The sequence below is a fragment of the Ictalurus furcatus genome, chromosome 15 (genome assembly GCF_023375685.1).
Source record: "Ictalurus furcatus strain D&B chromosome 15, Billie_1.0, whole genome shotgun sequence".
Lineage (NCBI taxonomy): Eukaryota > Metazoa > Chordata > Actinopteri > Siluriformes > Ictaluridae > Ictalurus > Ictalurus furcatus.
The window spans coordinates 8243075-8265574 of NC_071269.1; the positions used below are offsets into that span (position 1 = coordinate 8243075).

At 38.4% G+C, this 22500-nt stretch overlaps 2 protein-coding genes across 4 annotated transcripts in view; one reads left to right on the forward strand and one right to left on the reverse strand.

Moving 5' to 3' along the window:
- Positions 1-13422, reverse strand: part of reps2 (RALBP1 associated Eps domain containing 2) — a 16901-nt gene extending 3479 nt beyond the window's left edge. Inside the window, exons 1-12 of one of the 3 annotated variants that reach the window (XM_053643737.1) lie at positions 13231-13422; positions 7400-7476; positions 5739-5856; positions 5418-5481; positions 5130-5277; positions 4040-4090; positions 3306-3357; positions 2511-2573; positions 2149-2197; positions 1942-2069; positions 1305-1369; positions 119-211 (exon numbers count right to left, since the gene is read on the reverse strand). In XM_053643737.1, coding sequence (XP_053499712.1) covers positions 119-211; positions 1305-1369; positions 1942-2069; positions 2149-2197; positions 2511-2573; positions 3306-3357; positions 4040-4090; positions 5130-5277; positions 5418-5481; positions 5739-5856 — 831 coding nt within the window. In that variant the 5' untranslated portion in view covers positions 7400-7476; positions 13231-13422. Of the gene's footprint in view, positions 1-118; positions 215-1304; positions 1370-1941; positions 2070-2148; positions 2198-2510; positions 2574-3305; positions 3358-4039; positions 4091-5129; positions 5278-5417; positions 5482-5738; positions 5857-7399; positions 9647-13230 lie in introns of those variants that run through there. The other 2 variants (XM_053643735.1, XM_053643736.1) reach the window with 2 other exon arrangements.
- A 2824-nt stretch (positions 13423-16246) lies between these two features.
- On the forward strand, positions 16247-20403 carry cltrn (collectrin, amino acid transport regulator). The gene is made up of 6 exons (XM_053644397.1): positions 16247-16544; positions 16946-17007; positions 17109-17194; positions 18724-18840; positions 19274-19468; positions 19890-20403. Exons 1-6 carry the CDS (start codon positions 16478-16480, stop codon positions 20026-20028), a joined length of 666 nt encoding a protein of 221 aa, XP_053500372.1. The 5' UTR covers positions 16247-16477; the 3' UTR covers positions 20029-20403.
- Positions 20404-22500: the final 2097 nt, after the last annotated feature.

Consider the following 22500-nt stretch of genomic DNA (forward strand, 5'->3'; position numbering starts at 1 on the left):
GTGTTTCTTTAAGGGTGTGTGTCTATTTAGGTACGTCTCGTTTTTAAGCTGCTATAAGCTCAGATCTCAGAGTACATACCTTAAGAAATCTACCAGCTGTGTGTGTGTGTGTTCTCACCTCCTGAACTCTGCACTTGTTAATGTCTGCAAAATAAGGCTTCTGCATTGCATGCTGGGAGTTCTGGTCCGCCCCGGGGAGGAAGTGAGGCGTCTGCTGTGCAGGGAAATAATAACATTATTTATTAAAACGTATTTTATTCAAATCTATTTACTAGTAAAATGAAATGTGGAACCAAAATCAAATCAAAGAATGCAATATATATATATATATATATATATATATATATATATATATATATATATATATATATATAAGTGACATGCCGATGTTAATGCATCATAAAATATAAGAGCCAATCATGTTCCAATATGCAAATGCTATACCAGATCATGCTGTACTGGTTTAGCACTGGGGAAAGGGGTTAAGCATATCGAGCTGTGGGCGTGTCCAATTTGCATATTCATACAGTAGGGCAGTGATGCATCTAAAGTCATCAGTTCTCATCAGTTCTTCTAATCCACAGGTCGGGAAGCTTTTCAGCTGGCAGAGCCATAAGTTCTATTTTTTTCTCTGAAGAGCCAGAGAAAAGTTACCATTTTATTTTATATATGTCTTCTTATTATAGTTATTATTTTTGCTATTATTGCATAGTTATAAAAAGTGCTAATGTAATAAAGGCCATTTGACAGATTGCCTGTTCTTGACTTAACAGCCTGCACTTCACCTAATAGGCCTGTAGGTGGCGCTTGGACTTCATTTAACCAACTACGATCATTTCATCAAATGGTAAATCAATACAAGGTGCAGTACGTAAATGAGAGTAAATTGAACACTACTTACCATTAATGTAACTTCCAAATATGCAAATTAGTCTGTCCATTCGGACCAGAAAGACGACACTCGTCGTCTTTTTTTCTTTTAGCCGTTTCACCTTTATTAAAAAACTGAAAACAGACTGGCTATATAGTTTTCAACCAATTTATGAATTAAACCGGGAAATTACCGCTCCATCTACATTGTCCAATGAAACTTGAGCTTGTTGTGCCACATTGTGATTGGTTGGCGTCTACATGACAAACAGACATCGATTATGAATTATGTAATATTTTAAAATATGTAATATATCGAGTTTTCCTCGCCCCACAGCTTGAGCCATACGCAATCAGTGGAAGAGCCATATACAACTTGTGAGCCATAGGTTCTCGACCCCTGCTCTAATCTCTGTATGTGTGTGTGTGTGTACCTGTGAGGTCAGAGTTCGAGGTGGAAGTGTGGGAGGAGGAGGAGGAAGCCAGCCGCTCTTCCCACCTGAAGACCAAGCAACAAACAAACACATTTTTATTTCTTCAATTCAGTACCATCCAGATGGAGCTTTAGATCCCTAATGAACAAGCTGGAGATGAGAGCAACAAGGAAGACACGAGGAAGAAACCTTTAGAGGAACCGGACTTAAAAGCCAAGTCATGGTCTGTCCATCTTGCTGTCGTAGCTAGTCTCACCGGAGTCCCTGCTTTCACTCACGCAAAGTACGCTGTCCTTAACTATTACAGGACAATAAGCATACCTAATTATCTCTCTTTCTCTGTCTCTCTCTCTCTCTACCTCTCTCTATGTCGAGCTACACATGATACTCCTGAGAAACCAGTGTCAGTGTGTAACAGTATAACATCGAGGCAGTGGTAGCTCAGTGGTTGGGTTACTGATCAGAAGGGCGTGAGTTCAAACCCCAGCACTGCCAAGCCGCCACTGTTGGGCCCATGAGCAAGCCCTTTAACCCTCAACTGCTGAGATATATATATTAAAAAAATGTAAGTCCCTCTGTATAAGGGCATCTGCTAAATGCCACAAATGTAATGTATCAGTGTGTAACAGTGTGTTACCCTGCTGCAGGAGTTTGTTCAGATCCAGCGATGAAGCGCGAGAGTGCGTTTTCTGAGGACGTGGTGGAGGAGTTGGGGGCTCTTCTGATTTCTTCATAGCGTCGTCTATAGAGGTGCTGGAGTAAGACCTGTGAATCACACACACACACACATATATGTAAAGAGTGTATCATGAACCAGGGCATCTAATAAAAACTTTTACTATACCTGGGTCTCGTTCTTGACTTCGCATTAATATCCAGCTCAGTAGGAGGATCTGAAACACACACACACACACACATTCCTGCAAAAGTAATAATACAATAGTAATAACAGTTGATATGAAGAGAATACTGGCACCCAAAATAGCTGGTCTGGAAACTAATGGTATTGAAAATTATTGGTTCTCAAAAAGACTGGTACTAAATGTACTGAAAATTTCTGGTACTGGACATTACTTGGTACTGAATATGGCTTGTGCCAGTCTGGGGAAATCTGGTGTTTTAGATCAAGCAGTAATTCACAGAGAGATTCAGTCTGTGTGTGTGTGTGTGTGTGTGCATGTGCGTGTGTGTGCACATGTTTGTTACCTGGTTTTAAAGTGCTGCTTTGCTGTATTGGCTGGTTTTCATCTGCTCTCTCCTGACTGAATTCTGCAGAAACAGAAACACAAATCACCGTAGAAGCTCAGAGACGACACACAGGGAACACGGAGACGTTCACCGTCACACCCTGCTCCCTGTTCACTACGGCCGAGGGTCACTATAATAATAATGAATCTTTATTGATCACATATACATATGCACAGTGAAATTCTTTTCTTCGGTCAGAGCGCAGGGTCAGCCATGATACAGCGTCCCTGGAGCAGAGAGGGTTAAGGGCCTTGCTCAAGGGCCCAACAGTGGCAACTTGGCAACTTGCTGGGGCTTGAACCCCCGACCTTCCGATCAGTAACCCAGAGCCTTATCCGCCAAGCCACCACTGCCCCACAACTGTGTAGTGCACAAACATAGTGAACAGAATCAGTGACTTTCAGTAATTGATTTTTTCACATAGACGGCACCGCAAAAATCTCACCATCGCCAGTCCATTATTATTACTATCATTATGGGTGTTTGGTTTAATACCACAACATTAGCATGGAGCTGGATGTGAGTCAGTGTGCTAGCTGTAGTTCAGGCTCACAGTGACGGATCTACACATCTTCACCACCAGGGGGCTCTGCATCCTGAACACTGATAATCCAACAGTGCTGCTCAGTAGGTGCACATATTATCCTATCTAATATCAAATATTTAAAAAATGATCACAGATTAAAACACAATCACACCTCAGTCTACTTTATCTTATTCTTAACAATATATTACATATTATATACACAGTACCTTGCTCATGCATCTTGTCTCTGACTTCCTGCTGGTTGATAATGTCTATTTCCTGTCCAACACAACAACATTTACATTACACACAGATAAAATGACAGAAATTGTAGATTTATATCAGAAAACCCCCCCAAAAAACTAGGTGTCAATACAATATGTCTTAATTTTACAGACTAACGGCCATATTTAAGTCAAAAAATGGGTGGAGCCTAACATAAATAAGGTCATTTCATTTCATTAGATTGACATACTATACTCAATAATAAACCTTGTCACTAGTTAGTCTGAATGCACAATGTAAATAAACACGGATATAAAATAAACGGTCAAGCCGTGATTTTCCAGCAAAAAGAATCAAACGTTCGTTTAATTCGTTCAGCTCGGCGTACTACATGCGAATAAACGATCAAATATAACCATCTCACAACATTATCGCTGTACTAAAGTTAGCAAACTAACTAACCTCACACTAACTCTACAGCACTAGACACAAGCTAGCTAACGTAAGCTAAACTAAACGCACAGCACCGTATTATTTTAGCAGGTGATGCTAACCTCATTTCATTGTACTTACATGATAACAGTAATGTTCTATTTTTGTCCATTTCTTTTCTAAAGAAAAAATGAACTGCAGAATTGAATCTAGAATCCACGTTCCGGTCCCAGCGACATGCGGCGATGTCACGTGACCACGTTCGTCTTCACTGATTTTTAAAATACGGAGTATTTTGAAGTACCTTTTGCCTGAGTGTCTCTGCGTCCTCAAACACGATGAGAGGCTGCGAGTCCTGTAAAACCACCACGGTGACATGATCAGTGCCACATTGAGACGATTGACACCTTCATTATAATAGAACGGTTCTGTAGTTTTGGTTAATTAAGGAATAAATTGCTGTTACAGTGAAATACTGAGAGGAGTGATGAAGAGGAGTTACTCTTACCACCCGGAAGTGTTTTATTCCTCTTACACCACAGCAACTCACCAATGAGTCCAAATTTTATTCATTAAACAACAACACATCATAGCTTTTATTCGTTTATACTTACATTTAATGTTGTGGGAATGAGTTAGTTCCTGTTCTCATGTACGTTATAGCAGATATAAACACTCGTTCTCTCAACAACCTCTCTCTATTCTCTCTTTCTTCTGTTTCTTATTCTCTCTCTATTCTCTCTCTTTACTCTCTCTCTCTCTCTATTCTCTTTCTTCTCTTTCTTATTCTCTCTCTCTATTCTCTCTCTTTACTCTCTCTCTATTCTCTCTTTCTTCTCTCTCTCTATTCTCTCTCTTTACTCTCTCTTTCTTCTCTCTCTATTTTCTCTATATTCTCTCTCTTTATTCTCTCTCTTTATTCCCTCTCTTTCTTCCCTTTCATTCTTCTCTCTTTTTATTCTCTCTCTTTCTTCCCTTTCTTTCTTCTCTCTCTTTATTCTCTTTCTTTCTTCTCTCTCTTTATTCCCTCTCTTTCTTCCCTTTTTTTATTCTCTCTCTTTATTCCCTCTCTTCTTCTCTCTCTTACGGTTAGTAAAACAAAACAAACAAATAAATAAGAAAAGAAGCGTAAACTCGTCCGTCCTGAAGATGTGGCAAAACCTATAGTTACATCTTTTACCTCTGATTGTTACACAGCACTGACACTGGAGACGCCTTCCATATTACACGTTACATAAACACATCTCTCCTTACAGAAAACTTCACCGTATTAATGTTTTTAAAAAAAAATCTGTTTATTATCAGAGGAGCATCCACTGTACTCGTCCCTGTGAACGAGCTGTTACTATGGAAACGATAACGTATCAGAACGAGCGCGTTAATGATAAATAAACCTGAGGTGCAGGTCTGAAAGCTGAGAGGAGTGTGTGCGGCAGGTGATCAGGAAGCGGGTAACCATTTTTTCGTGCCACGACCAGGTGAAAAGCCGTGCAGAATTCTGGGAAGGTGAGGGCTCCGTCCCGATCCACATCGCTCAGCTCCCTACAGGACGAAGGGAGGAGGGTTAATAACGAAAACACATCCGTCCACTCCGAGATGAGAATAACACGAAAATGAAAGAAACTGATAATGTTTGTTTTACAGAAATACTGTATAGTAAAGATATTCTACGTTGGACTCGCCATATATGAGAGAGCTCAGGGATGGGCAGCTTCGACTTTGTGAAGAAGTTTTTCGCATCAGGGCCTGAAACATAAAAAATAAAACACTATATCAGCACTGAATCAACACAATTTAAAATGAGCTTGATCAATTTAAAATGTCTACACAGATATTACACAAAGAAAAACAAAAGGGATTTCTGCAGTAGTGGATTAACACGAATTAACACCTGACCCGTCGTAACAGGGATTTAAAATGTAAATTGTGAAGAGAATTATGGGAACTGTGGGAATTATGGGGTCGAGGAGGTGGAAGCTCTTGGCTCTCCGCCTCTCTCTTACCCAGGACGAGGCCGCTCAGGTCGCGCTGAAGACTGAGGAACTGATGCGTGTAATAATCCAACTGTTCAGCCGTGATCACCCACGGATCATCCGAATAATCACACTGATCCACATCCATCTGCAGAGGAGAGGAGGAGAGGAAGAGGAGAGGAAGAGAAGAGGAGGGGAAAGGAAGAGAAGAGAGAAGAGGAGGAAAGTGAAGAGAAAGAGAAAGAACAGATAAAAGAGAATAACATCATAAACATAGACAGAGAAAAAGGCAGAAGAGAGATCAGTGCTTTGGTGTTTTATTATCCTGCACTGCTAGGCTGTGTGTGTGTGTGTGTGTGTTTGTGTGTTTGTGTGTGTGTGTGTGTGTGTGTGTGTGTGTGTGTGTGTCAGGGGAAATGCTGCCTGTGTAACAGGTGGGAGATTACAGAGACACTGATACACCACAAGAGAGCATTAATTAGACAGCTGCTAGTGCACACACACACACACACACACACACACACACACACACACACATTCTCATAAATGTTATTTATGTCACACCCAACATTGTGTATCAGAAACATTTGAATCAGCGAGGGAGAGAAAGTTCTGGAAGGAATGTGGTCTGAGGAGTCGAGCCGGACACGGACGTAATTAGCACTAAACTGTCAGTTAATAACATTAACATCATAATATAGCTAAATAGCAAGCTAAATACGTTACCACGTATAATGTGCTTAGCATAAATACAGGCTGCTGTGGTGCAGTGAGAAACTTTAATGCACTTCCATGACTAGTAAAGCTGAACGGTTTTACAGGAATGTCCTGAACGCTATTAGCGGATATCTGCCCACGCTTGCTAATGCTAACTTCTGCTACTGCTTTCTGCTACTTTTCTATTCACTATAACAGCAAATGTATTATGTTTATATGCTAGTTTACATACTGTATCCTGTAGCTTTGTGTGAAATGTATGTCGGGTGCTAGCCTTGTTACTGTAGGTGTGAACCTATGAGTGTGCTATGGTCGGCTAGCATATGAAGAGCTGTGCTTGAGAACATAGTCAGAGTAGTTAAGTTATGCTACATTTGTGTCAAATAGGGGTGATTTCCTCAGCAAATCTGGAGGAAAATATTCATGTATATCTCAGAGTCTGACCTTTAAGAACTTTCGCCGATCACGAAGCCACAAAGACATGAGCATGACGGCTAAAACATGGCAGGTTTGTTGTATTAGCTTATAACACTCACACACACACACACACACACACACACACACACACACACACACACACACACACACACTGTTTTAGCTTTGGCCTCACACTGACCTGCAGCTTAGCTCTAAGGCTTTAGCTTATTTCTCAGTGTGATTGAAACAAAGCTAATCAGGAATCCAGGCTAATCCCAGTAGTGCTAGCTAACAATGCTAGCTGTGTATAATTCTCTTTTCATATACAGAATGGGATGGTGATTTTTTATTGGGGGGGGGGGGCACCTCATACACCATTCTGTATCATTTGTCAGTGAAAAATCTCATCACTGAGCTAAAGTCAAGTCATTAGCGAGATAGGACTCCCTACATAGCTTTGGATAAACTTCAGGGTTTCTTTGGTCTTTAGTGTAAAACCCTGCGAGCAGAGCTAATCCTCTCATGCTGTTTGTTTTGCTCTCTCGCTTCCGCCTTACCTCCTCATGCTCTTCACTCACACAGGACGCTCCTGCTGCCGCTCCACCTCACACACACACACACACACCTCCGTTATCTGGGACAGGAAAAAAGAGACACAATTAGTGACCACATGATTAGTGTGTTTGTAATAGACAAGTCCTTTACAGCCATGGTAAAACATCAAACATATATATATACATGCATTAGTGTTATTCTTCCTTCTTGTTTTCTTGTCCTTCTCCTTCTTGTTTGTTATCGGCATAACATGTTCTTATTGTTCTGGAGGCAGCAAAAGCGTATTTGCTTTGATTAGGGACGCGCTCGAGCTGAAATAGCTGTATGTACCGTACACTAGAGTCCGACACTTGGGATTGAGGCTGTTACGTCCACAACTTTATGGCTCGAAGACGATATAGCAACCCTGAACGTGTAGTCGGTTACACTGAAAGCCAACTCGAGGGACCGGGACGACCGCACGGCTACGCAATGACGTTTGAAAGATGGTGTTTAAACAGTTTGCATCTGACCAGTCCCGTTCACGAGCGCGGATTTTCTTGTTGTGAGAAAACAGCTTTTTGTTACGTCATGATCGCGAGAAAATGATTTGGTGATCATGAGTAAACAAGAAAGAAAATGATTATAACGCACGGCCTCTTAGGAGTCACTCCAGATCAAGGAAATCGCAGGAATTAGCGCAAAATTTGCGTGCAATTTTCGAAAATTTCCGCATTTTCCGCAGATTTGGGCCAAGATGCGTCACGTGACGTCATTTTTTTTTTATTGTTAAATCAAATCGATTCATTTATTGTTAACAAGACAAAGGTTCTGTTTGGAAGCTACCGGTCAGATCTCTACACTCTGAGCACAGATATATCAGGGTGACGTTAAATAAAACATAATTTTCCCGAATTAACAGAGTCGCATTTTACTCATTTATTATTTTGGCGGATTTTGTAATAAAGGCGTTTTAGGCCGACGCTATTACTATGGTGAGATCGATTAAATGATTAAACAACAAATTCGGCTTTTGTTTATAATCAGAACACCACCTGGCTTAGTGTGTGGCCTTGCCAGACCAGATGGACACACACACACACGCTCTCTCTCTCTCTCTCTCTCTCTCTCTATGCCCGTGTGTATTACAGTGTCAGTGTTACTGTGTACTGTGTTTATTAGAGTATATTTAGCTGCAGCTCCAATTAGAATGTGTGTGTGTATGTGTGTGCGTGTGTGGTTCAGGCCGCATAGTTTCCTGATCAGAGAGGAAATCCGTGAGTCACCCTGAGACTCACAACAACACAACAACAGCGCTTTATGTCTCTGTGGGTATGAAGGGGAGGTTTGGGCTTAATGACACAGTTCTGGATTGTGATTGGTCAGAAAGAAAGTGTTGATTAGAGCAGCTGTGGCTCAGGTGGTAGAGCGGGTTGTCCACTGATTGTAGGGTTGGTGGTTCGCTTCCCGGCCCACATGACTCCATATGCTGAAGTGTCCTTGAACAAGACACTGAACCCCAAGTTGCTCCCGATGGCAAGCTAGCGCCTTGCATGACATCTCTGCTACCATTGGTGTGTGTGAATGGGTGAATGAAAAAGGTTAAAAAGCGCTATATAAGTGCAGACCATTTACCATTTGGTTAGTTTTCTATAACAGCAGCACTGAGAGTAGTGCAGCTGCAAATCCCAGGTTTATATTAATGCGCTCGCTCTGATACGTTTTCATTTCTACAATTGTTATGAATATTTTTTTTTAATGTTAAACTGTTTGTGTAACACGTATGGAAGGAGTCTCCAGTGTCAGCGCTTTGTTCCAATCAGAGGTAAAGCTGTAAGTGAAAGTTTTACTACACAGAGGATTTAAACACTCAGGGAAGTTCTGTTAGGGGAACATGAACTCCAGAGTGGTAATGGTAACTCCGCTTCATCACTCCATCCCGATGTCTAATATTTTCCTGTAAACGGTGTGATGAAGGCACAGCTGCAGATCTTCGAAGCTGTGAATGACGTGAAGCTCATCACATCAGGAAACCACACCCACGTTTGACGGGTCAGACAGGTCGGTCCTGTCTACACACCGGGAACATCCTGCTGTATCTGTGTGTGTGTGTGTGTGTGTGTGTGTGTGTGTGTGTGCGTGTGTGTGAGAAGTGCAGAGTAAAGTGGAAAAATATAAAACAAATATTTGGAAAATTCTTAGTGATCCTGAGAGAAGGGAAAACATTAGCAAGGGTTTGAACTGAATATTTTTTTCCATCAGAACTTTACACGGTGCCGAATTTACCCAGAATCCTCTTCCCAGTCAGCTCAGTGAATAAACACGTGTCTCATTTGTATCGTTTATACATCAAATTTCAATATAAATTAATTTATTGTTTCTTATTTATATAATTCTCCCTTTGTCTGTAACATGGCATGGATGAAGAAAGTCTCTCCGGGTCTGTGTGTGTGACTGGTGTTTTTTTTTGATGATATCATTTGTAATTCTTTATAATATTTAACTTTTTCAAAACCGAATACAACGAGGCCCTTCTTCTACTCAACGCTCCAGCTATCTGTGTGTGTGTGTGTGTGTGTGTGTTCCTGTGTGTGCCAATCAGTGTCACTAAGGGTCCCCCGATCGACAGGAAACAGATCAGTGGTCCAAACTGCACATCCTGTCCGTGCAGAGACACACAATAGGGCGAGGAATCCCCCATGGACTGGCACAAAATACACACACACACACACACACACATACACTTCTGATCCACACTGCATCTGTGTGTTCACTGCAGCTCTTAATAGTGTGTGACTTAGAAAATCCCTGAGAATTAAAACTGAAGAAATATTCTAAAAAGCTTGTAAGTAAATAAGTAAAGTACAGTTAAGCATGTCAGTAAGTGAAGTACAGAAAGTAAATAAATAAATTAAATAAATATGTAAAGTAGATAAATTAGTAGAGGAAGTACATAAAGTAACCAAAATAAGTAAATAAGTAGCTAAGCAAGTAAGTTATACATGAAGTACAGTAAATAATAAGTATATAAAAACTAAATAATGGACATAATGAAAGGAGTAAGTAAAGTACAGTAATAAGGTAAGTAAACAAGTAAATGAGTAAAATAAGTAATAACTAAAGAATTAAGTAAATAAGTGTGTAAAGTACATTCTACATAAGTAGTAATTAAAATACAGTAAAGTAAGTAATTATAGTAACTAGAGTAACTAAAGAATTAAGTAGATAAGCACTTAAAATTAAGCTGATAAGTAAAGTAAGTAAGTAGTAAATAAAGTACAGTAAATAATAAGTATATAAATACTAAATAAAGGACATAATGTAAGTAGTGGGTAAGGTAGAGTAATATAGTAAGTAAATGAGCAAAGTAAATAAAGAATTAAGTAAATACCTGCAAAACGTAAATAAATAAGTGTGTAAAGTAACTATATAATGAAGTGATAAGTAAGAATTAATTAAATAACTGCATCAGTAAGTAAAGTATAGTTTATAAGTAAAGTAGTAAGTAAGAAATTACAGTAAGAATTAAGTACACAAGTACTCTGTATAAAGTAACTAAGTAAGTAGTATGTAAAGTAAATAAGTAAGTAAAGTAAGCAGTAAATACGGATTTAAGTAAATATGTACTGTATGTAAAGTAAATAAGTAACGTTAGTGCAGTAAGTAAACAATTAAGTAAACAAGTGTATAAAGTACATAAATAAGTAGGTAGCTAAATATGTAAATATTATGTAAAGTGCAGTAAATAAGTACACAAACAAGTAAGTACTTGAAGTAGGTAGTAAGTAAAGAACTGTAAATAAGTAAATAATAAGTAAAGCAACCAAAGTAAAGAAATTAATCAAAAAAGTAGTAAATAAAAAATAATAAATATGTAAATAAATACGGAAAACAATCCAAGAGTAGTAAAGTTTTCTTTAATCCTAAAATAAAATCAATTAGTGTAGACTAATCAAAACAAACAAACAAAAAACAAATCCGAGGTGTGGTGTTAATCACTGACTCAGGATCAGGTCTGTGGGGGAAACTAATACATTTCCTGTCACCTCTATCACACACACACACACACACACACACACACACACACACATGCTGGTTTTATCATTGGTTAATGATTTTTCAGTCTAAAGGTAACTCTAACACCTGAGTAAGCAGAAACAGGTATGTTTACTTTTACTTTTTTTAACAGAAGCTCTATTTTTTGTTTATGAAGTAAAAAAAAAAACCCTTCAAGGGCATTTCCTTATTTGAATGATAAAGTGTGTGTGAAATGAACCGGTAAAGAGAGAAAAGCTGAATAACAAATAATATAAAGCTATAACACACTGCTGCTTTAATGAGATTCAGTTAGTATTGTGTTGGGTGAATTATCCCTCAACACCTAATTCATCAGAAAACTGAATCGGCGAAATCGCATTTGCAGGAAATAGCACTGCGCTCTTTCACAGTGATGATTGTTGGTAAACGAGACCTTTTAGCTGTAGTCATGTTCGATGCTCGTGAATCGTAGAGGGCTTTGGCTGAACGCGCGTCGTCATGATGTCATATGACACGTCTCGGCCGAATCTCTGTAATTTTGAAAAATTGCACCCTCCTCTGAAAATTTTGTGTCCTGATTTTGTGTTCATTTCTGCAATCGCAAAACTGCAAAATCCTGGAGGGACTGATGACTGTGAAATGATGTGGTGTTTTCATGGAAGTCAGGCTGACATTCAATAATCATTCTCAATTAGCATAAAAATAGCATGGCATTTTAATGATCTTAAATACAAATTTGTTATCTCTCAATTCTTTCTCTATCCTCAGGGCAGTCCTCAAAACCATCCATCCATCCATCCATCCAGCCGTCCATTTTCTGTAGCGCTAATCCTACACAGGGTCACGACGGGGAGCCAACCCATCACAGGGCACATTCACACACACATTCACACACCACAGACAATTTAGAGATGCCAATCAGCCTACAGTGCATGTCTTTGGACTGGGGGAGGAAACCGGAGGACCCGGAGGAAACCCCTGAAGCACAAGGAGAACATGCAAACTCACAGGGAGAATCAAACCCACAGCTCTGAAGGTGTGAAGCAAACATGCTAACCACTAAGCCACCGTGACCCGTCCTCCTCAAAACAAAATAAAATAAAAACAAATCCTCCTTCAAATTAAATACCCTCAACTAATACTAATGCTAAATGCTTTTAATCTTAAAATATGTATAAACATGTATTTTACAAGGAGAGTGACAATAGGAAATAAAAGCCAGAGTCAGCAACAATGCGCTGCTAAATGCTCTAACCAGGTGTAAATGTAAAACTGACGGTAAACAAAGAGCAAAGATAAATATGATCTGAAACGGAAAACTAAATAACAAAAGGAGTTATTTCATAAATCATGAGATCAGAGAAAATGAAGTGAAACTGAACTGGACTCCACACAGGATTGTGTAGTAAAGCCAGTCTGCCTGCTGCTGCTGAAGCTCCATGAAGATCAGAATGAATGAACATTAAAGATCAGGGTTTCTGGGGTTTCCTGCTCTGTCTAGAGCATCAGCAAGAAAATATATATCTAATTATCATTTTTAAAAATCATGATATCCGCCAGATTAGACAGTCCAATCCAGCTGTGAGCACGTGAACACACCGGCACATAAAAGAGAGAGAAACAGAAGAGGCAGCAATACACAAGCTCTACTGTGAACACACACACACACACACACACACACACACATATACATATACATATATATATATATATATATATATATATATATAGAGAGAGAGAGAGAGAGAGAGAGAGAGAGAGAGAGAGAGAGAGAGAGAGATATGTATATATACCGAAACTCGAGTGTGTTACTCACCTGGCCGCCTGTCACCGAGTATAAACACCGAGAGAGAAAGAGAGAGAGAGAGAGAGAGGAGAAAAGATCCATCCGTATCTCAAAACCCCGCCCACCTTTCACGCGCATTCACGTCGATCTGCAGTGTGTGTGTGTGTGTGTGACACGAGTGTGATCCGATCACGAGAAAGGAAGAACAGATGAGAGAGAGAGAGAGAGAGAGAGAGAGGCGCGGCCTCTGCAGTGCGTGAACCTATAGCGCGGGCGCGCACACACACACACACACACCTCTAACAAGCTATAAAGGAGGCGTGGCTTATGTACCTGGCAATCCCAGTGAAGGGGCGTGACTTAAGTCAGTATTAGAGAAAGAGACGTGGCTTATGTACCTTACAGTAATAATGAAGGAGGCGTGGCTTATGTCCGTGACAGAACCAGTGAAAGAGGCGTGGCTTATGTACCTGACAGTACCAGTAAGGCGGGTATGGCTTATGTACCTGTCAATATTAGGGAAGGAGGCGTGCATTATGTATCTTTCAGTCCCAGTGAAGGAGGCATGGCTCATGCACCTGACAGAACCAGTAAGGGAGGCGTGGCTTATGTACCTCAGTCCCAGTAAGGGAGGCGTGGCTTATGTATCTGATATTATTAGGGAAGGAAGCATGGCTTATGTACATCCCTTGTATCCTTGCTATTCAATAAACAATCTGAAAAATCTGTTTATACTGAATCATTTATCTACCTCACTGGAGACTCCTTTTATAAACATTAAATAAACGTCTCCTTACTTTTAGAAAACTTCACCATCATAACAATTTTGAAAAATCTGTTTATGTGGAGCATCTGCTGTCGTGTCCCTGCGGACAAGCTGTTACTATAGAAACGATTACGTATTAGAACGAGCGCATTAATATAAACCTGTAATGTGCAGCTGCACTACTGTCAGAAAACTAATCAACACCTTCTGACCAATCAGCATCCAGAACTCCTGGTGGCGGGGATTGAGGAGGTGGATTTGTGCTGCCACCGTGTGGTTAGAGAGAGAACTGACTCATTTTACTGTTTATACTTCATCAGTTACCACATTTTAATTTAGTTTATATCCAGTAATGCTCCACAAACACACCATCATTCTTCAGTGTTCAAACAGGAAATGTAGTGTGCTCGGGTCTGCATATTAATCATTTTCTGCAAAAAATAAAAAATAAAATAAACAAAAGCAATCAGACTAAAACAGAAACCAAACCTACATCTTGTTTTTCACCCATGTTTATACCTTTAGAGTAATAAATGTAAAGATAAACCGGACGTTTTGCCCAAAAGTCTTTTATTCATCAGCTGCACAAGCACATTTTTACTTTATCACAAACTGTACATGTCATGTATCTCATCACACTCATGTGTTTCAGGTCAGATCATTCTTCATTTGAACTTCACATCACTTCTATCTAATTTATTTTTATTTTAAGGACTGCAGTTTCCGGAGAAACTCTCCAGTTTGTTTGTTTGTTTGTTTTTTGTTCTACAGTAACGTTCTCTGAGGTCGTATTTATTCGGACAGAAGTCTTTATTTCATTAAAATGTCTCTTATTTATGTCTTCCTGTCTCATAACAGTTTGTCTTTTGTTGATATAAAGGCTATATTATGCATTTTACAAAGTGTTTAGGATGAAAACGTTACAGAAGACACTTTCACTCAGGTGACGTCTTTTATTTTCAAACAGGCTTATTTTCTTTCTTTCTTTATTTATTTATTTAAATTTATTTTACACGATTAGATTTGTAGGTTTTTTCAGGTGAATTTTATGAAGCACATTTCCAACACAAAAGTTTTTGTTTGTTTGTTTGTTTGTTTGTTTTTTAAACTCTGTACAACATTTCAGATGGTTAACCTTCAAAAAAAAAGTTCACCTGCTGCCATAAAATCGTGACAATGGATTACCTGAAGTTTAATTTTTGAAAACTTACAAACTTGAGCTCAATATCCAAAACTTGTCATGACAATTGGAGTTAAATATAATAAATAAATTCACATTACTTAATAGAGCGATCATGTTTTACAGTGAATAGACTAAAGTGACATTTCAGCTTCTATTTTCCACACGATTTTATGTGAAATATTTGTAATGCTATATATTTGGAAAATATAAGCTAGCTGTATTTCTATAGCAGAGTTAATACTGATGTGTTTGTGCTTCTGTAAAACTCTTGTTAAGTACATCAGTTTAATTCCTAATGACGTTCCCTACTTGTAAAAGAACTGCTTATAAACACGATTACGCATAGCTCATATATTCAATACCCAATCACTCATTATATTTTATGAATACATTTTTATGGTCATACATGGATTTATGGATAACCTTTCTGAAATGCTTTATAGCCAAAGGGAGAGTTCATTCTTTATTCATTTTTCTTTAATGGATTCTCAGTTCCAAAGTGCTGTACTGTGGTATAAAATAACCATATTTTTAGGAACAGGCTCTCACAGGTAGCTCCATTTTATGATTTTCAATGTGTTTACATTTCTTTAAAGATGCACCCCGATGAACTTGATCAACATGAACTGAAGTTTTTGCATGTTGACTTTCAATAACGAAAAATGAGTTGATATATTCCTGTTTTCAGTCACTTTAAATTAGGCTAGTTGTGAAATGTATATAGAGTATAGGATGGTGTAGTAACGCTGGTTTGTGTTTCAAGCTGCTTACTATAACGCTAGGTTCATGTTTTAGCATGTTTACTCTAATGCTAGTTCACGTGTAAAGCTAGATAGTGGATTGGCTGGTTCACTAAAACACTTACGTGTTAATGTGTTATGTACAATGCTAGTTCGTGGGTTAATCTGTTTGACATGAAAGAAGGAGATACGAACAACAATAACCCAAAATATATATGAAGAGGAGTGCTAACATATAAACTAGCATGACAGTTAAAAGGTTAAAACACAAACTAGCGTTATAATGAGCAGTTTAAGAGAGTAGTGTTTACCTAGGAGCTCTATCCAGCTCACAATCCAGTGTTCTCTCTCTCTGTCTCTGTGTGTGCGTGTGTGTGTGTGTAAGACATTTATCACATGCAGCACTTTGCTTAACCATTAAACCCCTCTGCCCCACCCTCTCCACTCTTCATGTCCAATCCTGGAAACAACAGCGATACACGAACTTCTTTCTCAGTTCAGATACGACCCGGTGTGTGTGTACGTGTGTGAAACCGAGAGGGAGGAAAAAGTTTGTGATAGAGGGACAAAAGGAAAACAGAAGAAGGGATGAAGTTGTGGATTGTGTGTGTGTTGTGTGTGGCTCCAGCTCTAGGGAGCAGCATATGTAAATCAGGTAAGACTCTCAGTGTGTCTCATTATCTCAAAATCTCTCTTAAAATCTCTCAATGTGTTTCATTATCTCAAAATCTCTCTTAAAGTCTCCCAGTGTGTCTCATTATCTCTAAATGTCAAAGTTAAAGATTCAGATTCTTAGTGGATATCTGCCTCAATAACTGCTAACAATAACCGAACAATAACAGCTATAAACACAGAATAAACCTCACCATGAAGCTGAACACTAGAACATCACAGCGGCGGCCATCTTGGACAACCAGGATCACTTTTTTCCTCACAGCACCTTTATGTGAATGGTACTCGGATTTCCTCGGTGGTACCTGGACGTTTGAAGACGACTCTGACAGAGATCTTTTCATTAGATGTGAAATAACACCTCTCTCTTCTCTGTGTCTGTAGAATCGCAGAACAATGGCTATCTTGTCAGGCTCAGTATTAAAACAGCGCTGGGAGATAACGCTGTAAGTTTCTATTTATCTCCTGAAAATGTCTGAGCCCTTGTTTTACATGTTCATGTAGCTGTTTTATTAAATGATTAAAAGAATAATGCTTGTGGTGACAGTATGACTGGAACGACAGTGAGATGTTCTTCTTCAGAGCGTCAGTGGCCTTCGCAATGATGAGCTACACCAACAATGAGAACTACACGTGAGTGGAACACACACACACACACACTTACTGTTACTGCGTAGTGTTAAATATAAAGCCAACCGTATAAAGATACTCGAGATTATCCATTAACGTTGTTCTGAACGCTACACAGCATGTCCCAGCATTAACTACTCAATTATATAAGTATAAAAAAATCAACAAATATTGAATCAAATACCTAAATCTTTGTATTTAAACACACTTTCAATGAGATTTAGAGTTTGTTTGTTTTAAATGAATAAAATAAAATATCACAAACATTTCTAAGATTCGCCTTGAACCCATATTTTTTTTTGGAGTTTGAACAAAAATGTTAATACAGGAATACAAAAACTCTTTATTTACACTATTTCTGTAACAGCGAACAATGACAAACTCGCAATGTTTCTCTCACTCTGGGCTATGAAGCTAATGTAGCTAAGAAATAAGGGAAACAAATCGCCACCAGTTTAGCATTGTACAGGACTAATTAACAGAGTCAAAGGACCTCTTTTCTAACTTGCAAATTAAGCTAATAATGAAGTAAAAACAGCAGTGTAACTTTAGTTGAAAATCACCTGAACATCTTCTCTATAATATAATTACAAAAGATTGGTGGTACCTCCAGGGTCCGGGGTTCAATTCCCGCCGGGGCCATGTGTGTGCGGAGTTTGCATGTTCTCCCCGTGCTGCGGGGGTTTCCTCCGGGTGCTCCGGTTTCCTCCCCCAGTCAAAGACATGCATGGTAGGCTGATTGGCTTGTCTAAAGTGTCTGTAGTGTATGAATGGGTGTGTGAATGTGTATGTGATTGTGCCCTGCGATGGACTTGCACCCTGTCCAGGGTGTACCCCGCCTTGTGCCTGATGCTTCCTGGGATAGGTTCCAGGTTCCCCCACGACCCTGAAAAGGAGTAAGTGGTTGAAGATGGATGGATGGATGGAAGATTGGTGGTGACAGTGGAAGTGTGGCCATTAGGTCGCTCTCACTTAACAGCTAGCGTTGGTATATTCCAGCTTTATGCTAGCTTTGTATTTTGTGTATATAAGCTACATGCTTGCCTATATGTCAGCTTCTTTGTTTATATAAATGTAGATAACAGACATCTGAAATTTGTATTTTGTAAATACAAGATAATGGATGCTGGGACATGGTATGGGGTGCCATTACTTTTATGATCATGCCTTTTTCTCCTTTCTGGAAAATGGAAGGTCGTTTAAAAATTCTCAGTCTATTGTTGAGTTATTATCATTATTATCAATATTGTGATATTGTTTAGTGATGTTATTGTGGCGTACATCACCCTGACTAGCTTTATGCTAATCTTTGAACTTTGTGTAATCTAGCTTAATGCTAGTTTTGTTAGTTTGCATCTTACACGTTCGTCGGTATGATAAATACAGAAATAAAAACAGTTGCAGGAATACAGAAATGCAGACAAACTGTGGCAAAACCATCTGTAGTATTCTCTCACTTTTATTAATCATTTAAAATGGGTCAGTCTGAGCTGAACTGAGCATTTCATGCATATTTGTGTGTTTTTGTCCAGCGTCTCAAACGTCTTGGTGTGTAATGAAACAAAGCGAGTATCATTTTGGTTCGTGGTGTCGTCGCCGAGCGACAGCTCTCAGCTCATTCCCAAACATGTGGTGGAGAACGCCATCAGGTAAAAACACACACTTCACATGGTTCATCCAATAAAACTCTGGCACCTTTATTTATTTCTCAAAATTATAAAGATCTAATGTTGGCTTTTTGTCCATCAATTATCTAACGATGATTACATTATTATTTAATATCCGTCAGAAGGTGTTGATTAGTTTTCTAGAACAGCAGACCTAAAAAGACAGTAGCGCAGCTGCATATCACAGGTGTAAGAGGAATAAACACTTTGGGGATGTGCTGTTAGAGGAAAATAATCATCTTCTTGGTAACAGTACATTACTAGAACAGCGCCACACGGTGTTTTATATGTTATATGTCGGTCACTTGCTGTATATACTGTAGTATGTAGGTTATATTACACATGATGTATTATTGACTCCTATAAGGTTAAAGTTTCATGTCATAAATTTCTGAGGGGAAATTTTTTTTTTCAGGAATTCGAGGAATCGGATCAATAACGCGTTTTTGCTGACGGATCAGACACTGGAGTTTGTGGGAATAAACCCGACTCTGGCGGCTCCGGTGCAGTACGACACTCCACCATGGCTCATCGTGTTCGGAGTGGTGATGGGAATCGTGTGTGCCGGCATCATCGCCATGCTCTTCAGCTCCTTCATCCAGAAGACACGGTCAGTGTGTGTGCATGTGTGTGTCTGTGTGTGTGTTAGGGCTGGGCAGTATGATTATATAATATTGATAGTGAGATAGATTAGATTAGATTCTATTTGATTATAACTTTGTCATTGTGCAGAGTACAATTGTGAGTACATTGTGCTGGCAGTTTGTTAGCAAACCCACATATTGTCACATATCTTGTCCAGTGAAGAAGTGTCCTAAAGTATCGCGATATGATATATTTGTCATTGTCTTTCAAAGCTGCATTCATGAAAAAAAAAAACCCAAAACAATTTCATAATACAAAACAAAAAATATTAAATAAAAAAAAAAAACAGATTCTAGAAATTCCAATCACGGTGTTCAGGTGGAGAAGGCCAGAGCTCGTTGCTATAGTAACTAAAACCCAACTCTGCCCTCTTCTCCTCCTCTCAGGGCGAAGAGGAAACACTCTGAGGAAGAGGAGGAAACCGGAGAAAGAGTGACAGGAAATGGAATAACGTGTGAGATTCTGAAGGACAAAGATGGCTTTGATAACCGAGGATTCACTGATGATCGTTTCACCCAACTCTAAAGACTGATGCAGTTTAACACATTTATCAGGAACTTAATGCAAACATCTGAGCTAATGTTGCTAGTAGCAGAAGTCAGGCTTCACTAGCCTTTAGTTCCACTCAGCTCCAGAATTATTGGCAGCCTTGGTAAATAAATATTGGTAAAACTTAAATATGGCACGATACCACTTTTCTTTTCTGATACTGAAACCTTGAGCATCAGCCGACTCCGATATCGTTTTCTTTTAAAACTATTAAGCTTCCTTTCTTTTCTTTCTTTTAACTGAAGCACTTCACAGTTACACTCTTACACACAAAAATCACTTACTGTACATTGTACCAATCCCAACAAAATGTCGGTTCCAAATAAATTTCTTTCCTAAATCCAATTCCAATCTTTGCCATTTGTTCTGATATCCCAGATGTTCTCTTCAATATCCGATCCACCATTTTTTGCTGGTATCAGTCTGATATTGATTCTGAGTAAGAAAAGGTTATGAAAAAAGTCTTTGTGAACAAATAAATTTGTTTTGCTGTTTATTTAGCTAGGAAACTGTGGTTAATCTGGAACCACTGAAAACATGGCAGGAATCAAAGCTTTAATTTATAAGTAAATTTATTCTAAAATGTAAAAAAAAAAAAATTATCAAAGAAGAAAAAAAATTTGTTTAAATAAATTGACTTAAAGAATTAAAGGGTAGATTTTATTATTATTATTATTATATTTTAATAATATTATAATATTATAATAATAATAATAATAATAATAATAATAATAATAGTGTGAAATAAAAGATGAAATAAAACAGTAATATAGGTGAAAAAATGTAATGTGAGCTGACTGTATGATTAAAAATATTACCCAATTCTTTCTGAAGCGAATCAGTTTTATATTCAGATTTATATAATAGCTATAATTATATGCAAGATGGTCATGCAGGTGGAAATTATTCTAAAATTATTAGTTACGTAACTGTCATGAAGAATATCATCATAACTTTAACCTATTTTTATTTTTGTTTGTAATTTTTTGTTATTTGTTTCTAATCATGCTAATTTGTCAAATGCCATTTCTCCACCTGCTATACTGCACTAATATAAATCCAGTACAGTGATATAAATCCAGTACAGTGATAATGATTAATACTGAGTCTGGAGCTGTGTGTGAATGAGCTGTGTGTGAAATATAAAGACCAGCTTGAGGAATAAACTGATATTTCAGGTTGATTGGAGGAATTAAGGTAAATGTGTAAATGTTTAGAGTTTTTCACACAGCATACGTGATGAAATAAAAGCAGTTTGTATCACACGTGGACTTTTGGACTCGGCCGTGTGTGTGTGTGTGTGTGTGTGTGTGTGTGCAGCTTAATGATCATTCACAGACATTCATTCTTCAGAATCAGCACAAAAAAATTCACTCACTGTCGCAATCACTGATAAACTGAGAGCTTCTTTCTCTCAGCATGTAAGAGTTACGATAGAAGGAGTTGATTAGTTTTCTATAACAGCAGCTCTGATAGTAGAGCAGGTTTATAATAACTCGTTCTGATATGTTATGGTTTCTATAGTAACAGCTCGTTCACAGGGACATGTACAGCGGACGCTCCACTGATAATAAACATTTAATAATGTAGAAATAATGTAAACGCAATAATGTAAACGTTGATATGCTAACTTTTTTTGAAGTAAGGAGAAATGTGTTTGCATAACACTTAAGGAAGGAGTCTCCAGTGTCAGTGCTGTGTAACAGTCAGAGGTAAAGCTGTAACATTAAAAGTTTTCCCTCATCTTCAGGACAGACGAGGTAACGCTTCTTTGTGGTTTCTCAGTAACATGACAAGCGAAGTTTTTTTGTCTTATTAACGTGAAGAGAGAGAATAAAGAGAGGGAATAAAGAGAGAGAATAGAGAGAGCATAAAGAGAGGGAATGAAGAGAGAGAGAATAAAGAGAGAGAATAAAGACAGAGAGAGAGAATAGAGAGAGAATAAAGAGAGGGAATAAAGAGAGAATAGAGAGACAGAATAGAGAGAATAGAGAGAGAATAAAGAGAGCGAGAATAGAGAGAGAATAGAGAGAGAGTAAAGAGAGGGAATGAAGAGAGAGAATAAAGAGAGAGATTAGAGAGCGAGAATAAAGAGATAGAATAAAGAGAGAGAATAGAGAGAGAGAATAAAGAGAGAGAATAGAGAGAGAGAATAGAGAGAGGGAATAAAGAGAGAATAGAGAGACAGAATAAAGAGAGCGAGAATAAAGAGCGAGAATAAAGAGAGAGTATAGAGAGAGAGAATAAAGAGAGAGAATAGAGAGAGAATAAAGAGAGAGAGAATAGAGAGAGAATAGAGGGAGAGAATAAAGATAGAGAATAAAGAGAGAATAGAGAGAGACAGAATAAAGAGAGCGAGAATATATATAGAGAGAGAGAATAAAGAGAGAGTATAGAGAGAGAATAAAGAAAGAGTATATAGAGAGAGAATAAAGAGAGTGAGAATAA

Coding starts and splice junctions, on each gene's coding strand:
- cltrn (XM_053644397.1), top strand. CDS start 16,478: ATGAAGTTGTGGATTGTGTGTGTGTTGTGTGTGGCTCCAGCTCTAGGG. Junction 16,545..16,945: donor GAGCAGCATATGTAAATCAG/GTAAGACTCTCA, acceptor CTGTGTCTGTAG/AATCGCAGAACAATGGCTAT. Junction 17,008..17,108: donor CAGCGCTGGGAGATAACGCT/GTAAGTTTCTAT, acceptor TTGTGGTGACAG/TATGACTGGAACGACAGTGA.